General features: G+C 46.7%; 1 protein-coding gene across 4 annotated transcripts in view; it reads right to left on the reverse strand.

Annotated features, from left to right (window-relative positions):
• The window catches only part of ENTR1 (endosome associated trafficking regulator 1), a 540,688-nt gene that overhangs the window by 411,051 nt on the left and 108,544 nt on the right, over window positions 1-21,093 (reverse strand). For all 4 annotated transcript variants that reach the window (XM_069609578.1, XM_069609576.1, XM_069609577.1 and 1 more), the window contains exon 2: window positions 19,460-19,569. In XM_069609578.1, the coding sequence (XP_069465679.1) occupies window positions 19,460-19,569 (110 nt within the window). The remainder of the gene's footprint in view (window positions 1-19,459; window positions 19,570-21,093) is intronic.

Raw genomic sequence — 21,093 nt, forward strand, 5'->3', positions numbered from 1 at the left:
ACCTCTCCCGTGACTCGTGCCGACCACTCTTGCGAGCGGTGTCTCTCGACCTCTCACGACCGACCCCACTCGGGGGCGCGGACGGCTTAGTACCCTGCGACTCAAGAATCGCCAGCATTTTCTTCCCGAAGGAAGCCCATTCCTCTGGTGTCGCACGGCTGGTGGGGTAAGCGACGTGCCGGGCAGAGTCCTCCGAAGAGGACCTGGAAGACGACCGGTGTCAGCGCTTCCAAGAATGCCTCGAAGAGGCTGAGGAGTGGCGAGACCGACTCCTAGAAGGAGACCCACGAGACTTCCGACGATGACGCGGAGAGTCACCCCTCGAATCATCTGTCGAAAGCCCCGCAGACTTCGACTTCCGGGGCTTAGACACCCGACCTACCGACAACTTCTTACGTTCGCGTAAGGCTTTGGACGTGAGCGACTGGCAGTCGATACAGTCATCCGTGTCGTGGGCCTCCCCGAGGCACCAGAGGCAGGCGTCGTGCGAGTCCGTCACTGACATCTTGGACCCACACTCCCCCCACTTCTTGAAGCCCGGACGCGGGGTCGAAGACGAAGTAGAAGACATCTTCACACGAACGATTTTCACAAAAACGAACAGGTTCGAAGAACTGAGACGAACAGAACTCCAAAGAGTCGAGGCGTTAACCGAGATTCACGAAGCAACACGTTCGCGGAAAAAACGGAACTGAAGCTACGGGCGTCGTGCGTCCTACTTATCACATCGGATGACGTCGGAGGAGGTCCTCGACGACGGCGCATCGACGTCATTGACACAGGACGCAGAAAAAAGTTTCCGAAGCAGCACAGCTGTGGTGATTACATGTCATAGATATGGAATACGTCGGAGGACCCAATCCCCTCGAAAGACTATTTGTGGCCATCAAAATTTTGGAAAATGGTGTAGATCATATTGATGGTAGCCGAGTCTTGTTCGTAGTCTCCCGAAATGGGGATGAGGATCTGGGTGACATCTGCAAAGTTGGTGTAGATGACACCGAAGGTATCCAGTGCTGCAAACAGTTTTGTGTAGGTATTATAGAGAGTGGGAGGGTGGGAGAGAGGCATGAGCCTTGCGGGACCCTAAAGGGGACTGGGATGGGGTTGACGGCCTCAGCACCGATGGAAGCTCTTGAGGATCAATCCGCTATTTATGATTTTACCCAAAGAGTGCCTTCTGGGGAGAAGTTGAATTTCTCAGCGAGGGCGTTGCAAAACTCGTCATGGCCAACCAAATCAAAAGCAGCGGTAAAGTAGGAGAAGGATACATATTTTCTCCAAATCTCTTATGCGGTCCATCTGGACCTTGAGGTCTAAAAGGGCAGTTTCAGTACTGTGCTTGGGCCAGAAGCCAGATTGTCTGGCTCCTAGCAACAGGTTACTTACCAAGTAATCTTGGATTTGGGAGTAGGCTATTTTGTTCACTATTTTCAGTAGAAAAGGAACACTTGTGATGGGACAGTATTTGTGGGTATGGTGGGGTCTATTTTAAAATGTTTTTATTGGCATTTTAGGAATACATTAAGAATGGTCGAATTATAAGTAGCATTTATCAATGAAAGGAGAGGAAAGAAGAGGAAGAAGAGGAAAAAACGGGAGAAAAAAAAAGAAGGGGAAAAAGAGAAAACATGTAACTAATAACGTAACTTTGAACAAACAACAAAGGTCGTCACAGTCCCATGTCTGCTTCTGGAGTTAATTTGGCGGCGAGGCAGAGCAGGTGTGATGTCCGCTCCAGAGGAGTGTTGCGTCTTCTGGGTGGGGCAGGTCGGGTTATCATAGGTTTTAGTACAGGCGTGTATCCACATTTTGCGGGTAAATAGGCATTGTTCACGGGGGTTTGTCATCAGACGGGTGGAACATGTCCCATATCAGAGATTTCCAGGCTTCATAGGTCATGTTCGGACCTTCCCCAGTCTTGGCTATTCCTTCTCTCCATAGCCTGGTTTACACTTCTGACCAGTGTTCTAGTTCCTTAAGCCATTTGGTGTAGCTGGGGCCGGTCAGAGTTTTCCATGTCATGGGGATAGGTCTTTTGGCCAGTATACAGGCCATGTCCATGAATTTGACGATGTGCCTAATTTTGCTTATCCGAGGATAGGACCCCCAGCAAGCTTTCCTTCGGTGTCCACTCGTAACGGGTCAAACCTGCTCTTCTGCACGATTGTTCGATTTTGGCCCAGAAGTGCTGTATCTTTGGGCAACTCCAGAACATATGCATCATTCCTCCGTCCTCTGATTTGCACCGGGGGCACAACGGGGTCGGGATCTGCTGAACTTAGCAATTCTGCTGAGGGTCATGCATGTTCTATGGAGAACGTTTAGTTGGATTAATCTGAATCCTGCGTTTCTTGATACTTCTCTGGGGTACTGTAGGATTCTTCCCCATTCCTGTTCTGTTATGCTTGTTCCCAAGTCAGTTTCCCATGAGCTCTTTAGGGTGGCACTCTTGGGGTTAGGCCTATCTGTGAGCTGGGCGTATATCCTGGAGGTTGGTTTCCAACTGTCTACCAGGTTGTGCATTAGGGTCGGATTTGCTACTGGTTCCTCTGGCCATTCGCTCCATTTTTGTTTCGCCACTTCTCTGATTTTTTTCCGCAACAAAGGTGTTGGCCTTTGGGGAGTCCTTCGTTCATTTCTAGGGAGTAGAACTCTCTGAAGGAGTTTCCATCGTACATATCTCCCCAGGTATAGATGCTGTGCCTTTCCCATAGATGAGCGCCAGTTCATCTGTTAGAGCATGCGTCGGCGGTCAGTGGTGTTTCTGGGGAGTATGGATTCTCAGTCCTCAGCAACTTCAGTGCTCTGTCCTATACTTTACGGCCCAGCTGAATAAGCGTGGACATTTTTTGCTGAATGCTTCCAACGGACCCAAAGGATTTCCTTCAGTCGCACCAGAGCTATTAACTGGCTTAAGAGGTTGGTCTCCGAGGTGGAGTCATCTGCAAGCCATTTGGCCACGAAAGTGAGTTGGGCAGCCAAGAAGTATCTTTCTAGATATGGTAGCTGAACTCCGCCTGCCTTATATGGTAGCATCAGTGTGTCTAGGGCGAGCTTGTGTCTGGAGCTCCCCCACACCAGGTCCTTCAGTAGTGTGCCCAGCAGCCGAAAGAAGGCGGCCGGTATGTAGTAGTAGATATTTTGGAAGTACAGGAAACGTGATAGTACTATCATTTTAGAGATGGCCACTTGGCCCATCATAGAGAGTGGAAGCCTGGACCGGAACTTTGTGGATTTTTTTTAACCTTTGTACTGTCACTAGGGTGTTGCCCCCCCCCATGTGTCTGCTCGGGGGTCTGCCAGATGTTGATACCCAGGTATCTGAATGTGTGTGGTTCCCAATTTATCCCAACTTCTTGGAGTGCTGTTTTTATGGTCCCAACCAGTCCCGCCAGTGGGAATATGCAAGACTTCTCTGGATGGAATGATATGCCTGATACTCTTGCAATGTTTCTTAGTACCTCCAGGATTGTGGGTATGTTAAGTTGTGGGTCTCAAGTAAAGTAAGACGTCATCCGCATATAGCAAGATCACGTGGTATAGACCAGATTTTTATGCCTGCATCGAAAACATTTTCCTAATATATATTGCTAGTGGTTCTAGCCCAAGGATGTATAACATTGGAGGAAGGGGACATCCCTGCCTGGTGCACTCCCCATATAAAAAAGCAGTCTCTATAGGGTGCTAGCTTCAGTTGCAGTTTGGCAAGATAAGCTCAGGTTCCACAATTGGGGAGATGTGTTGACTAGGCACACTTCACATTGTTCGATGCTTCCACGGAGTATGAGGTATCTGCCCTCAGGGTCTGCCTCCCTAGACCAGAGTTTGAAGGGTACAGTACCACTTATCCATGTGTGCATTCCTCGGGCGTACTTAGAGAACGTTGCTCTGAAGCCCTGTCCACCCCACCAGTCTGGGATCCGAGAGTCGACTTCAGCGATGACGTGCGTTTCCTGAAGCATTGCGATAGAGATAGGTTTTCTTCTCAGGAAGGATTTTATCCTGTTTCTGCGCATATAAGTGGTCATCCCCCTGACATTCCATGTCAGTACCTTGATGTCAGCTGCCATATTTATAGGGTTGGCCATCCCGGCCCATTGTGATGTGCCTCCCGACTCCGTAAAATGGTTATATTGAAGACTGCGGGACCTATCGACCATAAACAAAAAAAATAAAACAACCAAACTTGTCCAAGTGGACCAACTGCACCCAGCAGTTGTGCAGGTTCTGCGATGCTCGGGTGCCCCCGCTCGGTTAGGGCCCTTCCAGGTCATCTTGAGCGGGTGTGATGCGACCGCACACGGCTGACGCAAGTTTGTTCGCAGGGGGGGTGCTTTAGGTCGGTCTGGTGGACTGGCTCCCTCCTGCCTTTTATTATGCTATCCGTGACTCGATCCATGCCGTCTGTTTGTTGTTGGGTGGTCCTGACTTGTGGGTTCGGCGCACGGGTCATGATGCCTTCTCACCATCCGTCAAGTTGTTATGTTCTAGCCACATGGTAGCTGCCGCCAGCGATTCCAGGAAAATTGCTCTGCTTTTATGTATTATCTTGAGCCTCGAGGGGTACATTAGCATATATTTAATGTTTAGCTGACGTAGTCTGGGCTTGATGATTGGGACAAAAGAGTTCCTCGCCCTTTGTACTAGAGGCATATAGTTCGGGTAGATGACGATCCTAGCGTTGCCTCTCTTGATTTCTCCTCCTTCATGCGAGAAGCGCAAAATTATTTCCCCGTCTTGGAAGTTCAGGATTCTGGCTATTATTCGGCATGGGTGGGATCCAGGTGGTGGTTTCTTTAAGGACCTGGGTGCTCGCTTGAACGCGAAGCCTTGTGAAAGGTGAGTAGCGGCCATTTCTTGTTGTATGAGAGTTTCTATAAAGTTCGTAGGGTTGGGGACCTCCATTCCCTCAGGAATTCAGAGTAGGTGCACATTGTTGCGTCTGGAACGCCCTTCGGCATCTTCAGCCCCCTCTTCTAGAAACTTGTTGCGTTTCTCGAGTTCTTGGACTCTACCTTGCATATCTTTGAGGGTCTCAGTGTACTCCCTCTGCGCCGCCTCTGTGGTGGTCACACGGTCTGTAAGGTTGCGTAAGTTCTGGCGCATCAGCATCACGTCTGCTTTCACCTCCCCGATTTTAGTATCTATAAAGGAGCGCAGCCCGTTGACGGCCTCTAATATCTGGTTATCTTTATCCGTCTCTTCAGGTGTTGTGGATCCCAGGCAGGGCTCCTTGACCTGTAGGTCCGGTTCCTTGGACTTGCCTGCGGTGAATGACTCCACGATTGCGTTTTTAGTTTTGCCTTTAGAGTTCGGCATGGCCATTCGTGGTGTGCCAGCCAGCCTGCGGGATGGGGCAATGCTGCATGCCACCTGGGGTCCAATTGGGGATCCGGTCTCTGAACGTGGGTCACAGGTGGCCGCTGCAGAGAGAGCTCTTGTGTGCGCCTAGAGGTTGACGCTGGATGATTGTGGGGTCTGGAGTGGGAGGCAACTGGCGAGTAGGGGCAATTGCTGTCTAGCGTTCCTAAATTGCAACGTAATACCGTATTCCCTTGTGTAAAGTTCTCGTTGCAGCGTCTTTGTCACCGATCCCACTGCTTTCAGGGGGCCTTGTGTTGTATGTGGTTGTGGTCTCTGGTGGGGCGGGTCCAGGGGCGCCCCTGAGGTCAACATTAAGAGCCGGTAGTCTGGGTGTTTGGGAACAGCCCTGTCCCACGGTGCGCCATCCTCGTGAAGGTTAGGGGTTATGTATGCCCCTGAGCTAGTCACTGGGCTGTGGTGAAAAGTTCATGCACTCCAATATCACCATGTGGCTCTTGCGTGGTGGAGGTGGTTGGGTGTCAGGTCTCCCCTGCTGGCCCAGGGTTGGTGGTCAACTCCCTTCTCTTTCGAATGTTCTAGTGGGGGCCCCCCTGCAAGTTTCTGGGTACAGTTTGTGGCAGGGTGCGGGCCTTTTGTCCCCCAGGTGCGTTCCCCCTTCTTGCCTCTGCTGACCTGGAGCACTCCTAGGGTCACCGTTAGAGGCTGGTGACCAGGGCACTTAGAGACCCTGTCCTGCGTTATTTGCTAGGAGACAGGAGGTAGACGTGCCTCTGTACAGGTAAACGGTCTACAGTCAAAAGGCCAGAAGCTGCGGTGACCACATGTGGCTTCTACGTGGCTGGTACGATTGTGTACCAGGTCCGCCTTGCCGGCTCGGGGTTGGAGGTGAACTCCCTTCCCTTATGTATGCTCCCAAGGGGCAGGATGTTGCCTGCAGGGGACGTGTACCTCCTTACTTGGTTCTGTTGGGAGGTCTGTTTGCAGGGACCAAGCTCACCAGCACTGCGTGTTTGACTGGCCTGTGTTCAGTTCTGTGGGTGCAGGCTGCCAAACATATTTTGCTTCAGGAGTCTGCTGGCTGTTGTAGAGGCAGCGTAGTGGGGGTCCGGGCAGCCTGGAGGTTGCCGTGTCCAAGATGCACTCTGGCTGGGGAATGGTGCGCCGCGGACCCATCGTTCCACTGAGGGCGGGAGTTGCGTAATGACCGGTGACGAAGGCTCTTGGCTGCCGGGCCTCAGCTGGTTTGCTCGGAGCCTCCGGGGATCTTGGTGCGCCTCCTCACCTAAAGCTCTTGGCCTGCGCGGGGGGCCCGCGACGGGCCGGGCCTCCGGCTCCTCCTCCCACCACACGCTGTATGTCGGCAGCGAGTGCTGGCCCGTTGGTTCTCCGCGGGGTACCGATGGGGCGAGGAGTTGATGCTGCGGCTCCGGGGTCAGGGTCCCGGATACTCGTTGGCACCACATGCCCAGAGTCTCTGTATGCTGCCTTGCTCTGCGCGTGGTCCCTCCTCCTCCCTAGGCTCAGAGCGGAGTCAGGGCCGACATCTTTGGTCCCAGGGGGCTTAGGTTCGAGGGCTGCGTTCTCAGGATGCCGGCTCCGATTTTCAACGGAATTGTCATCCGGGGGTGCAGGATCGGTTGCTACTGACAGGCATTCAATTATTTATGTTATTAAGTGGATCTGGCCATATTCGTGGAGGATCAGGTCAGGAGGTCGGGAGAGGCAAGTATTCACTCCATGCACCTAAGCCACGTCCCTCGTGGGGCCTAATGAGGGTTTTTTAAGCAAAGGGGTGACCCAAGCTTGTGACCCAAGCTTCTTTAATGCTGGCTGGCACAGAATTGGAGTTGAATGAAGCATTGATGAAATTAGTAATGATAGGTGCTAGAGTGGGGGCACAGAGTTTGCCTAGGCGAGCCAGAAAGCTGTCGCCTTTACAGTTGGACGGTTTCAAAGTGGAGATGGTGTTCAGCTCCTGGTCTTGGGAGACGTTAGTGAATCTAAACTGGGTGGTATTTTTTTAATGCATGTGTCCTGCACCAGTGATGGCTGGGGTGTTGGCCAAAAGGTTCCTTTTGGTTTTGTTTTGAAGAGTGAGGATTTTGGAGGTAAGAGCATTGGACGATGGTGCACCAATCTTTGCTCGCGTTGCGGGGGTGGTGTCGGGGATGATGGCTTCCAATTCTCTCAGAATGGAGAATAGCTCCTTGGTGTTTAAGAGGCATTATCTATGCAGGTATTCAGAGAGTTTACTTTATGTGCTATAACTGCTGCTTTATAGAATTTGTTTGCTATTAGAAATAGGTTGGCGGAGTCAGAAGATGGGGACTTTTTATGCTTGTGACGGCGAAGAGTAATGAGCTCTTCGTTAAACCAAAAGTTAGTTTGCTTGGAGTTACGGGATGTTTTGGAAGTGAGCGGGCAACTGTATTGATGGTGGCTTTTAGACAGGCTTGGTAATTATCGTCAATGGGGTGTGTAGCTTCGCTGAGGTGGGTAGTAAAGGGTGTGGCTGAGTAGGTCTGATACTGGAGGGGAGGGGAGGAGGGAACTTTAGGGAGGAAGGGGGTTGGGAGAGGATAGTGCCGGGGGCACCACAGTCGAGCAAGGCCATTCCCCGCCTGGGTGAATGAGCCTGAAGTGCAAGGCAGTGAGCCAGGCATGAGGGTAGCAGGCTATTTATAGGTGACCGGAGGGTCTGGAATACGCTAGGATCAATCAAGTGAGCAGGGCTCATGAGCAGTGGGATCTAGAAGGTGGGTATGGGTGCAGGATCTAGCCGGTGGATGGCCTAGGCTGGTGTGGCCCAATTGGTAATAAAATATCTAGCAGGTAAGACAGAGCTTGTACTGAGTAATTATACTGGGGGATTATAGTAATGCAAGAAGCAGGTTCAGAGTGGCAGGGTACAGTATCAGGGGTTTTTAAGTTTGTTACAGGTTCATAACAGCTCATAATATAAAGCACAACTACCAAGGACAAATAAATAGTGGTACGCAGCGAAGCAAAGGAATAACATGAGCCGTAGCAGGCAAAGCATGGGCTACTGGCGTGTTGGTGGGGTGAGCCCCAGTATTACAATGTTTGGAAAATCGGACACAGGTACAGAGGGCAAGAGCCGCATGTAGGCATAAATAAGGGTAGAAAATGCATTTATAAAGCGCAAGATAAACATACAGTGATTTCAAGTAGTGGGTCAGTGCACAAAGTTAAGAGTTAAATAACATCAGGTCCCTACACCATTTGACAACCCTTAGTAGGGCATTCAACTGTGGTGCGCAGGTTGGGATAGAGATGCCAGACATGGGCGATTTGAGCCATGGTGGAGAGGGTGGTCCTGAGGTAATAAACCTTTTGGATTCGCTCAACCAGTTTGCACTGTAACATGCGCCAGGGCATATTATTAAGGTGGTACCACAGGCTTAGAGTTCGTAGTAGCCGGGATCAGTATGGCTTGAAAAGGTGCAGGTGGTGAGGAACAAGCATGAATGGCACTCAAATGTGGGACAATAGAGTAGCAGTGGCCAGCAGGGATACGTTCGGTTTGGAAATGTCAATGCGGTCGAGGATCACGTAGTGTGGATGATTGCTGGATAAGGGCAGAGTAGCATGTGGTGGTAAGTTCGGCAGCTAGGTACAAAAGGATAATAGTGAAAGTATATTGGGCAGGATTCAGGCTCGGCGATAACTTTGCTATAGGATCTCACCGGGAGAGACTCCCCTTATGGGGTTAAGGACTCCCGTTCCTGTGAGGGACTTCCTAAAGGATACCTCGAAAGGGCCTACTTAGTGGAATATCAAACATACAAAAGAATATACAATACAGAGACTTGTATAAAGAGAACTAACATGTCATTGTCAACAAGAAAGTATATTACTTTAAATGGAAATCTCCAATTTAACTTGGACGAAGAGGCTAGAGCAGAGCGACGCCATGACAAACCAAGGAAGAGCGACGTGAAAATCAGCCAGGGAAACACCAAGGTGACGTTACACACAGAGAGGGGAAGAGACTCTGAAACCGCATATCATGCGAGATTGGAAACTGCTCTGAAGCTGAAAGCAGAGCGTTGGACATGCAGCGTCCTTTGAGAAGGAGAGTGTGAGATGATGATGGTGGTAGTGTGAACACAGGGAATTCGTGGTGGACCAGCGATCCACAAAACACTGAAACCACTAGGCGGTCAAAAACCCATAACATCCGGAAACCTGCAGGACTGCCAATCCATCCAGAAGGAGAGCAGGACACCAGAGTAACCAGAGAAGCAGAGAAAGTGAAGAGCACAATGAACCCAGAGCGAATGGAGGCACCAGAGACATTGTCCAAGAGATGTCAAGTTAACAAGGAGAAAGGGAGATCCGGGAGGCCACCAGGGAATCGTTATGGGTCCTGCTCTTCCAGTCAAATCGACAAGAGCATAACATGGAAAGTAAGACATTGGAATGTTAATGAGAGAAACCCGAATACAATAAATATTGAGAGAGACTAAAACTAAGACACTCCTGTGGAGAAAGGCAGAGTGCTATATATGTCGAAGTACAGAGGCTATAAACTAGCAGGCGAATTCTATGAAGAGAAAGAAAGAATACTATGAATTAATAAGAGAAGAAAACCCCAAGAGGTAGGATTGCATAATCTGGACATCACTATCCTGGGAAAAGGGGGGTGGGGGTGGGTACCCCTTTATTGGAAAATGAAAGCGGGGAACCTAAAAGAAAGAGCATGCAATGAGTTAAATATACAGAAACCCCTAGAGTTAGTACAAGACAAGATGGACTATGCAGGAATGAAGTGAATTATAATCACCCAGAGGGCCAATCCCAACCAGGGAACCAAAGTTACGCAAAACCCATTGATAAAGCATTCGTCCAAGGTCAAAGAAATCAAATTTTGAGAAGGAACAAAAAAAAGTCTCATCAAATCTCAAAAAAGAGTTACATGAACTGATTAAAGAAGTCACACAAGACTATCTAAAAGTCACCTATTAAGAAGAACCAGGAAGAAGAAAATGTGCAAGAAGCAAAGCCCAGGTGAAGGGAGTCATTCTCCTGTCTTAAGTTGTTAGAATAGAGGTAGGGTCAGTTAGGGTTAGTTTTGGACTATGGACTTATTCTTTGGGACATTCACAGATGACGGAGGAGCACCATAGTTAGTTTGATAAGTAGGGAGCACCCCATAGCAATAGAGAAAGTAAGGCCTCATTCTTACATAAATCTGTCTTTGAAATGTCCTCAATGTGTCTGCGTCCTCCTCCTGACCCACCACAGTGGTGAGAGGGCAGTCAAAGGAGAGGAAGCTCAGGAGAGGTGGAATCCTAGGAGGATGTATGCTGCTGCTTGAGGCAAGTGTGAAATCCGAAATGAAGGGTAGAGTGAAATTTCAAATGGAGGGCACAGTTTTTATCCCTTTCTGTCTCTACCTACTCGGGATGTATTGCCCGTTTTAGGGTGGGACCAAGCCTGATTTGCATAGGATCTTTCCCCTTTCTGTAGTGGATTGGCAGGCTAAAGCTGGTATGGAGGGTTGCCCCGAGTGAGGCCAGAGGTTCAGTTACTTTCAAAGCCTTCCAGCCAGCACCTCTTTTGTTTGGTCTACCTACCCTGGTGATCTTGCACCCATAAGGCCCAGAGCACAAGAGGGAGAGGGATGGTGCATACGATCCTGGTAACCCGAAGAAAGCCTAGAAAGTAAGCTAAGTATAACCCAAAAAAGAAAAATAAGGTGAACGGGAGGAGAGTTCTTTAGGGATAAAGAAAAACCAAGCAGTGTTAGCTGGCAGATTCAGTTTAGGAATTGATTGGAGAGAGCTATAGAGACTGCTAGGTGCTAGGCCTCAGTCCGGCAAAAAAAACAAGGTCGTGAAGATGCTTGGAGGACTCTGAAAGGAAAGCCTAGTGAGAGGCAGGTAGAACCCAGTGGAGCCTAACACGTGCCCTACATCCACGGAAGACTGAATAAGCTATTGAGACTAGACTACAAAGTCCCTCTCATAATCAGAATTCTGAGAGGCTGACAAAAAGGCATATAACTACTAAAAGGGAAAAGAGGCTGATGCAAGTGCAACAAGAGGATGGCTTAAGACCAAGTCAGGAAAGATGTTGACACATTTAAAAACTTCATAATAAATACTGTAAATTAGAATATTAGTTTCTACATGCATTAGTCCATTTGATGCTATATGTTTTGTAAGTTTAATAATAATGTGATACAGTTTAAGTATAAACTTTACACATATTTCATATATACATAAAAAGAAAAACAAAATGTACAGAAGGCAGTAACCTCATTTAAACTAATTGTTCTACACATACAATTTTCCTAAAAAATCTGTTTAACTTAAAAGTGCATGCTCACTAAAACGTAAAGCAAAAAGGACCTTTGACAATTTCTATACAGTACATAATCCAAAAGTATATTGTATTTCATTACTCAAAGTCACTGTCCTCACCATTGTCCAACCTCGAAGATTTAGTGTCATATGGATCAAATTCACAGGACCTAACATCATGCATCAGTAGGGCTCCAAAATGTTGTTAGTTGCATGTTGTATTATTATATTATTATATTAAGGAGCCCATCCTCCTTATCCCAGTAAACTATTGTATCATTACAATGTTGAATATATTAAATGGTAATGCTCAAGGATTTTTCAACGTTCAACCATATGCTATACATAGCTATTTGCGTTTTAGTACAAGTCGAGTTTAGACTGCGATACCAAAACCAGGGTTCTACTATGTGCTCCATGTTGTGGACCAGATTTCCGTAGCATAATTCATAGATTTTGGCCAAAGTCGGGCAAGCTGTGAGTAGGTGCATGGAAGTTTTGTTGGTAGAAATGTTTTTACACAGACGACAGTATCTCTCGAGTGGATCTAGATGGTTATCAATCCATTTGTTGGCTAGCACCGGAAGACAATCAAGACGCAACAGAAGGAGAAAGCGTCTGAGCCTGCTAGAGGGATTCAAGTTCATGTACTGCTGTGGTTTCAGATATTCATATAGTCTATATCGTACAAATTGATATTTTGTGAGTTTACTCAGATGGTCATAATTCTCCAGCCAGTCCCATTGATCTATCCGTTTAGACAGGCCTTTCTTTGATTTGTCGTAGTCACCCCTCAATACGGGAATCCATCCGATCTCTTTATACAAGGTTTCCATTTGTATGTTTAGATGGTAATCGGTCGCCTCCCTGGAAATTTCTTGGCGTAAAGATCTTAATAGGCAATTCTGAGGTTGGTTAGTCATCTTTAGATGTAACTCAGCTCTTCTTTTGAGTACTGTTGCTTTTAGAGATGTTAACCCCAATTCCAATCTGATTATTGCCATCGGGATACATTGGGGAAGGCCCAATATTCTCCTCCAGAATTTGCCTTCTATGACTTGAAGCCAAGTTAAATTGATGTTCAGCAGTGCCTCAAGGCCATAAGTGACCATGGGAACCAGTATCTGCAAATAAAGCTGACGCACACCCCACATAGTGTATCCACCGTTTTTGATAGCAAATCGGTGTGTTAAAGCTGTTAATTGTGCAGCTCTGGTAGTTCATGTTTGTATGCAAGTGGAATAGTTTCCTTTGGTATCCACCTCCACTCCCAGATATTTATAGGTGGGTGTATATTCCATTTCAGTTCCCTGTATAACCAATTTAGGTCTAGAGAATGTTTTAGCAGTAAATACCATTAGTTGTGTTTTTTTGTTAGTAATGATCAGGTCATTATTGATTGCATAATCCTATAGTGCACAGGCGGATCTGGATAGGCCACTAAATGTGTGATCCATGATGATCAAGTCATCAGCGTATGCGAGCACTGGACAGTGCTCAGATCCGATCAGAGGGGGGCAGTTATGAACAGCAGATACCGCTATGGGCAAGTCATATGTGACTGCATTGTACAAAAAGGGAGCTGTGACACAGCCCTGCTTTACTCCTCTGTTCTGAGTTATCAGGGTGGTCATGTGGCCTTGAGAATCCAGATTCAATTTAGCCGTAGTATTTTGATGTAATGCTTTCAGATAATAAAAGGAGTTCGTTAGGGCAGCCTAGTAATTTTAATTTCAGCCAAAGTTTATCACGGGGGACTGTATCAAAGGCCGCTCAGAAATCTATGAACAAAGCATGGAGAAGAGGTTCCCCACCCCTTCCGAGTCTTGGCACTCGTCCGCAGCAGATCGATGATCATCAGATTCATGGAAGTAGTGTACCCTTTCCTAAATCCACTTTGGTACTGGTTAAATATTCGAGCTTTGTCGGCCCAGGCCTCCAGTTTGTCCAACAGCAGTGATGCAAATAGCTTCCCTGTGCAGTCCAACATTGATAATAGTCTGTAATTCCCTGGTTTCAGTCCGTTTCCTCTCTTAAAGACTGGAATAAGTATAGAAGTTTGACATGAAGTCGGGATGCTATCAGTCTCCAGTATGTTATTGAATAGAATCTTAATTAGACTAGCCCAGAAAACGGGATTACTCTTCAAAACTGCGTTGGCTAAAACGTTGGGTCCTGGAGCTCGATGATTTGAGAGAATTGATTTTAGCAAGGAGTAGTTCATTAGTCACCATAAATGGTTTCTGGCTGGGGAACGGTTCGCTATTACAATGATCGCCCAGTGCTGCTAGAACGTTACGTTCAGATAAAAATTCAGTCCATTGCTGGGCACCTATTGGGTTAACCATTGTATAGTTTCTAGGCCCCCTCACTTCGTTCAAGACACCCCAGATATTTCTGGTGTTTCTTGAACATACAACTTGGACCATTTGTTGCCAACGGCACAGCTTCTCTGCTCTTCGCTTAGCCTTGATCCAAGTGCTGTATTTATTCTTGAGCATTCCCTGCTGGACAGCAAAAGATTCATATGTAGTGGTTGCCATTTTTGTTTTTCGAATAGCAGCTCTTAACACTCGTTTGGCATCTCTGATGCTTTTGTCAAAGGGTAAAATCTTCCTTCCTTCTTGGATCATCATGTTAATTGGTATGGTAGCATGTGATGATGCAAAGGCAGTAATCCATTTCTCGATGTCATTAGCAGAAACTTTAGCAAAGGCTTGAATATCGGAGAGCAGGACAGCTTGTGCTGAACGAGCCGCATTATCGATGTTTTTTTGCATGCCAACGTATGTGTGAACCGGCTCGATTTGTCGTCATATTTCCCAGGGGTCTTGGACTCTAACTTTTGCTGTCGACTGGGTAATTCAGAGTTAAAAGACTGATCACTCCAATTATTCGGGGTGATCTTTATGTCTTTGATTCTGCCGGCTATATTCGGGCTTACAAATATGTAGTCTAAAGTACTGGTTAAGGAGCCATTACGCCATGTAAAGTTACCAGGATGATCACTTTGCGTTCTGCCGTTAATAAGCTCCAAATCCCAATCCGGGAAGAAATATAGCCACATGGCGCCTTCGGAATCTTGTATGTTGTGAGGAAGTAGTCCTTTTGATTGGAGCAAAGGGTTACAAGAAGTGCCCTCTGATCCCTTGACGTGGCAGTTAAAGTCACCAGTGAAAATAACTGAATTGTTCCCTGATATCGTAGTCCATTTGCTAAGTAGGTAATGGATTGCCTCCTGTATTACATCTCTACAAAGCGCACCTGGTGGATTATAAAGAGTTACCAATAATATTTTTTCAGTGATAGTTTCATGGGGAACAGTCATTTCCACAGCGACTATATAATCCGGTTGGGTCAACTTAACTCGGCGAGATTGAACAGAGTGCCTGACCCCTACAATTAATCCGCCATAAGGTCTACCCCCAAGTCCCTTCTTAGCAGCGGACTGATAAAGCGCATAGCCACTTAGGATCACCGTGGAGACCAACCACGTTTCCTGCAGACATATGCATAGGTGGTCTATTAAGATGTCCGCTGACCCAACCGCTGACAGGAGATGGCTAAAGCCTCTGCAGTTCCATGTGGCAATGTAATAATCTCATTGCTTATTTATTAGTAGAGGGAGGGATTCAGCCAGCCACCTCAAGGCTTTCTGCACGTCAGCAATCTGGACTTCGTCAGCCTTAGATTGATTTGAAGGCGATGAAGATTTTTCAGGGGAGGGGGATCGCCTTACGTGGACAGCTGTGATCTTCTGCTTCAGGGTCGGCGTCAATCTCAATATCTACCACCAACAGATCTTGTTTAAAACTTCGCATCAGTTGAGCAGTCGCTAAAAATTTACAGTGGATCGCAGAGACATTAGGATTAGGGAATGTAGTGACTCCACATATTCAAAGTCTGCAGAATTAAGAACGCGAAGTTGGGGCACCGAATGGAGCCTAGTCATGAGAGCTGATCTTGTGAGCCAATTACTCTCATGTTGCTGATATAAATTTTTGATAATACATATGCGGTTGTTAAGGCAATCAATTTGAGGGGGCTCACTAGTGATAGCAGGATAAGGAATGTTTATTACCGAACGGGCCCTAGTTGTACTTTTGTTCAGGGTTGAGGAAATCTTCTCAGAATCGTTGTTGGGTTGGGATGATTCTAGATCAAGTGAATTTTCTTCTATACAAATAGAGTCAATCACTGGATCAGGAATTATCCAGCTTGTAAGAGTGCCCGGGCCTTTCATTTTCCGTTTTATCGCCCTGGTAGCTCTCTTTTTAACCTTTTTAGAGGGCTTCGCCCCCTGGGCGGTCGCAGGCAGTGGTGAAGCTATCACGCAAGGCTTTATGTTCATAGCTGTTCTTCTAGCCAATCTTCGTTGTTTACATGAGAAAAATACTTCCGGTTCATCAGAGGGTTGTATCAGTAGCTGGGTATTCTGGGCCGTTATCTGAAGTTCTCAGAATCATGTTTACTTCTGCCCCGGCAGTGTCTATAACTTCTTCTTTAGCCACAAGGGTAAGAGTGGTCTCTAGGATGCGCCGGCACATCTTCAAGAGGATTTTTAAAGCGAACTGAAGGGAGGCCACTGAAGATTGCAGTTCGACTAACGCTGGGGTATTCGGCACAGAGGTTCTACTAGACTCACTGGTACTTCCCAGAACTGAAGGCTCCTGCAGGAGAGCTAGGTTAGGGGATGCAGATAATCTTTCATTAGAGTCCCTCTGAAAGATTGGTACACTAGTTTGTAGGTTCTGAGAATGATTTCCTGACTGGGATGGCTGGGCTGGAGTCGTAGCCCTCTGCATTGATAAACAGAGGTCAAGGAGCGAGTTATTATCTATGTCGTCGTAGTTTGTGACAACTTGGGATGTCAAGACGATGTTGCTCACTGGGTCCTCGCTTGCCGTTACAGTGGGATTTACTTAAATAGGAGCATTCGATGAAAAAAAGTCAGCAATTGATCCTTTAGTGTGAGGTTCATTTCTTTTTAGTTTAGTTCTAACCATTCTACTGTTTGTTCCACTAAGGGTAAGGTTGTTATTACGTTTCCGGAGATTATAGCTGGATTGCTGGCCTTGCTTATGAAACAGCATATGGGTAGCCCAATTTATCGGGCGCAATCTGTTGGAAACTCTGGGAGGTTGCCTTAGATGTGGTTTTAACAGAAGCGTTAACTCTCCTTTACCTTATCCAGGGATACAGGGATCTGTGGAGTCCCTAGCCTTAAGGTAGCAGTTTAACAAGATACTCTATAGTAGCCTTGATCTCACAGGGGCAGCCGTGATCAAAGGGCAAGCCCCACAGTCTCACGGCTGTACCCAAGTGTTAATCGGAAACCAGTAGGTAAATAACTCAGCAGATGTTATTCCAGATGAACGGCACAGCTCGTGATCTCAGCCAGCCAGCTGCTCTCACAAACAGCAAACTGCTCCCTTGTCGCTTCCTGCGTAGTCCACTTCACGGGGGAAAGTAAATTTTAAAGAGAACACACGCCTCTAAGTAAGTTATCAATAGCACACCAGAACATTAAACACCCAATCAGATGGCTGTATGCTAGTTGGGTAACTTAGCCTATTCTAACATAGCACAGTCACCCAGATTACCACTGGAAACGGCGCCACCGCTAGTGATAAAGGCAGTTGTGGCGTATCAAGGCAAAAATATCAGGTGCGGGAGCAAAAACGGACCACTAGCCACTTTGCAGGGGGGGGCCTTTCCATTGGTCTCTTAGCCAGCTGAGCGCCGTAACACACCCCGCCTCAACGGGACGCTGCTCCTCAGCTCTGCAGGCTCAGCCGCTCCCGTTCCGCCGCTCTGCCCGGCGGCTCAGTAAGCTACCTGCTTTGCTTCACACAGCATCACACCGCCTTCCGCACTCCTTGCAGGGAAACGTTTAGAAGAAGGGGCCCTCCCACACTCAGATGAACAGACGAGTCAAGCCGTACTGCAAGACACTCCTCTCTCTCTCTCTCTCCCAGCCGCTTCCGACTCGTACACTCCAACGTGCTGCTGTCAGTGCTCTGCCCATGCAGCTTAATGGGTTTACTCATTCCCCCCTCATGCTATATGTTTTGCGAATCTATCCGTGGCAATTGCCTGGCCTTTTTAAGATGTTACAGGATTAATTGATGCCATGATAGTCCAGAGCTACAGATCCAGTTGGGAAGTAATAGACCTGGTGCATAAAACAGCACTTCAATCACATTTCAACATGAGTGGTGAGCGTCTTTAGCTTCAGAGTTTCTCTTACTGAAAAAGATCAGAACCGTAGGTGTTTACAGGTCAGTGATTTCTGACAGTCACAATTTTACATACAAAGGGGCACAGTAGGTGCAAGTGTTTTGGTGTGTACGATCCATAAGCAAATGGGTCTCCAGTCCAAATTCAAACTCAGTACTCAACCTTCTGAAGGGTTGGAATGTTTATTCTCTGCAAGGTGTTTTTCATATCTCAAGGAGAACGAAGACTGAGCATCCTGGGATTTATAAAGCGCAAACCTAGCTCGGAAGCAAAGGAGTGCTATATAACGTGGATCCACCCAGGGCACTACAGGTAGGGTGCCGGCAGAGGATCTATGCCTGCACCCTACCTTGCCTTCCGTTTAGTTGACTATTTACCGCACAAATGATGGCCCATTTTCTGGTTTCTGTCAGGTTCGAAATTGCCAGAGATGGGAGCTATTTAACTCCGGCTTCTAGCCTAGGAGAGCCTCGTTAGCTTGAAACCAACCGCTAACAGGAGCTACATTTTGCTCCCAAGCCAACGTCTGTCTTACAAACACTCCTATGTGACATTAACGGAGTATCAGAGAATGTTAATAAAGAAGAATTAGTACACATGTAAACATAATGGATAAAACATAATGAGCAAAAAGGTTAGTGTGCTCATCTTAGATTAATGATGTGCTGGATACTTGTTCCTGGTTCTGCGACAGTAGCTCCTGCCTACTGGATGATGCCACCCCAGAGCTGGTTTTAGCTTCTGGTAATTTAATCTTAATTTCGAGCCTTGGGTACGAATACCAAATGTTTTTCCATTTAAAAGTTGAAGACATCATTTGGGTTGTTGAGAGCTTTCAGATTGAGTCTTCAGTTTGAGTTTCAGTAATTTATTTAGACTGCTCAATTTGTGAAACAGAGAATTGTCTAATTTTAGAACGCAGACACTTTTGTGGTTTCTCACAGTAAAGCCAGGCATATTTGGGAATAGGACGTAAGGTTATGAACTGGACTTCAACATTTTGTTCAGGTTTTCTGGGAAATGCAGTTTGTATTTCTTTGATATCAAGATTAGTAAACGAGGAGCAAAATGGTGAGGGGGATAGCTCAGGGGCAACACGTTTGTCTTGGAAACAAGACAAGACAGCACAACACAGGTTCGAATTCACATACTGTGCTTGGAAACCTCTCTGGTATTAAAGCACGTTATAAAAGACAATTATAGTTAATTATAATAATGCTCAACTCCATGTCTTGAGTAGAATCAGAACATCCTGTACTCATCAAGTATTACAGATCTGCATTCATTGGGCTTCTTCGTAGTATGGAATGACAGCAACAACAACAAAAAAATAACAGAAACCCCAAGGTCTCTCAAACAAAAACTAAAAAGATTCATTGACAGCAGTTCCCCACCACACCTCCTCCCAAATGACTAAGGTACAGTTTAAGAGTATCCTGCAAGTTACCAAAATGTTCCCAACAGTTAAACAAAGGCATGATCCATAAACAAGAGAACCAACTTTCACTTTTTTGGTAATTCATATTTTTAAATTAATGAATTCAAAGCTCAAAATAGAACACCTTGGAAACTTTGTACTTTTCGGACCTATCCACTGGTGTCGGCAGATTCTGGCTTTTTACAAACTGCTTGAAGGAAAATGGATTTGTTTCATCACCTCCCGTCTGGTCACCTGGAACAAAAAAAAAAACAAAACCAGCTGTTGATTCATTCTAGACTCAAATTTATTTTGATAGATTGCTGCACGGTTGGTGGGGGAGTGGGAATTAAAGTGCTCAGAGCAACACTGATAAGGTTACGGGGGTGCTCTAAAAATGTATCTGCAGCAGCCACAGTATGCAAGAGAAATTTTTAAAAAGCGCAAACGCATAGAAGTTGAATTGATGTGGGTTCTAAAAAAAAAAAACAAAAACAATTTATACATCTCAATTTTTAGGTGGATATAAAAATACAACAAAGGGTTTTTCCTCTCCTTGGATTTAAAACGGCAGAAGAAAAATAAAATATTAGAACCAGGTCAGAATAATTTTTAATACAACTAATGGCACACGCACTATAACAGTGGACCACCATATAACACAAAACTGAATTTTTCTGCTCACGTTCTCTTCATACAAACTCGTTCCATATCAAGATGAAAGGAAAGGATTAAACTTATCTCTTTATTCGAAACCCAAGCAGCAATGTAAACCCCCAGCCCCCCAAATAAAAATAAAAAATATAAAATCAGGGCTCAAGTCGAGGGTACACATGGGTGGACCGAGTCCCCCCCCCCCCCCACTTTTTCAGAAGTCCCCACACATTTTTTAGAGGGCACCTTGATATGCTAATTTCAGGTAACATTAAATTGGTACAGTAAGGGTGCACGCACCACATTTCTTTTTATTTTGATAGCTACCTCTTCTGCACAGGGAACTGCGACAGCCCCCAGAGAATCCTTGCATGTCGGGAGTTTTACCCGAGAGTGGGAAGTTTCCCACACTGATGCATGATTTAGTTGACAAAGATTAACTGCTTATTAGCAATCTCAGCACCCACCAATGGTTCCTCCTCAGGGTGGGTAGTAATGGACAGGACTGGGCTTTAAAGAAATTTCTGTGGGCCGTCTTAATCAGGGTAGGTGTTGGTACCTGGGAACATGAAAGGGTTTCCTCCAATGACACTGACCCACCGATAAAGCACTACCATCCCATTTGGCACTGCATTGGAAGTGGGCATTTATCCTCTGTACAAAGTATTCTGCTGGGCAGCTTGTGGGTGTGCCTGCACATGTGGCGAGATCTTTGAGGCAATTGGGTGTAGGGCTGGTGTATTTCATAGGGAATAGAGGTGAACCTCGGGGGTGGGAAGGTATACAGCTGTGGTGGTGCAGGAGCAGGTTTGGTCATATGGATGGTAACCCGCCCCCTGCTTGCTTCCAAACTGTCTCGCAAAACGTCCCCACTTCACGCAGCTCCAACACTGAGACGATGCTGTACCACCCCAGGGCCCCGCCCCATCAAACCTCCCCGCCCCATCAATGCCAACCTCCTTGTTTCCATTCAGGATACTGAAGTTTGCCGCCACGCTGTCCCAGTCATCCGCCTGGCCAGAACACTGCTATCCTCACATCTGTACACGCTGCAGGCTGCTCCGCCGAAAGTCTCTGTACTTGTTGTTACCGGCCATTCAAGTGCTATTTTAGCTAAAAATTTAA

The sequence above is a fragment of the Ambystoma mexicanum genome, chromosome 8 (assembly GCF_040938575.1).
Source record: "Ambystoma mexicanum isolate Mex_15411 chromosome 8, UKY_AmexF1_1, whole genome shotgun sequence".
In the NCBI taxonomy this organism is placed as follows: Eukaryota; Metazoa; Chordata; class Amphibia; order Caudata; family Ambystomatidae; genus Ambystoma; species Ambystoma mexicanum.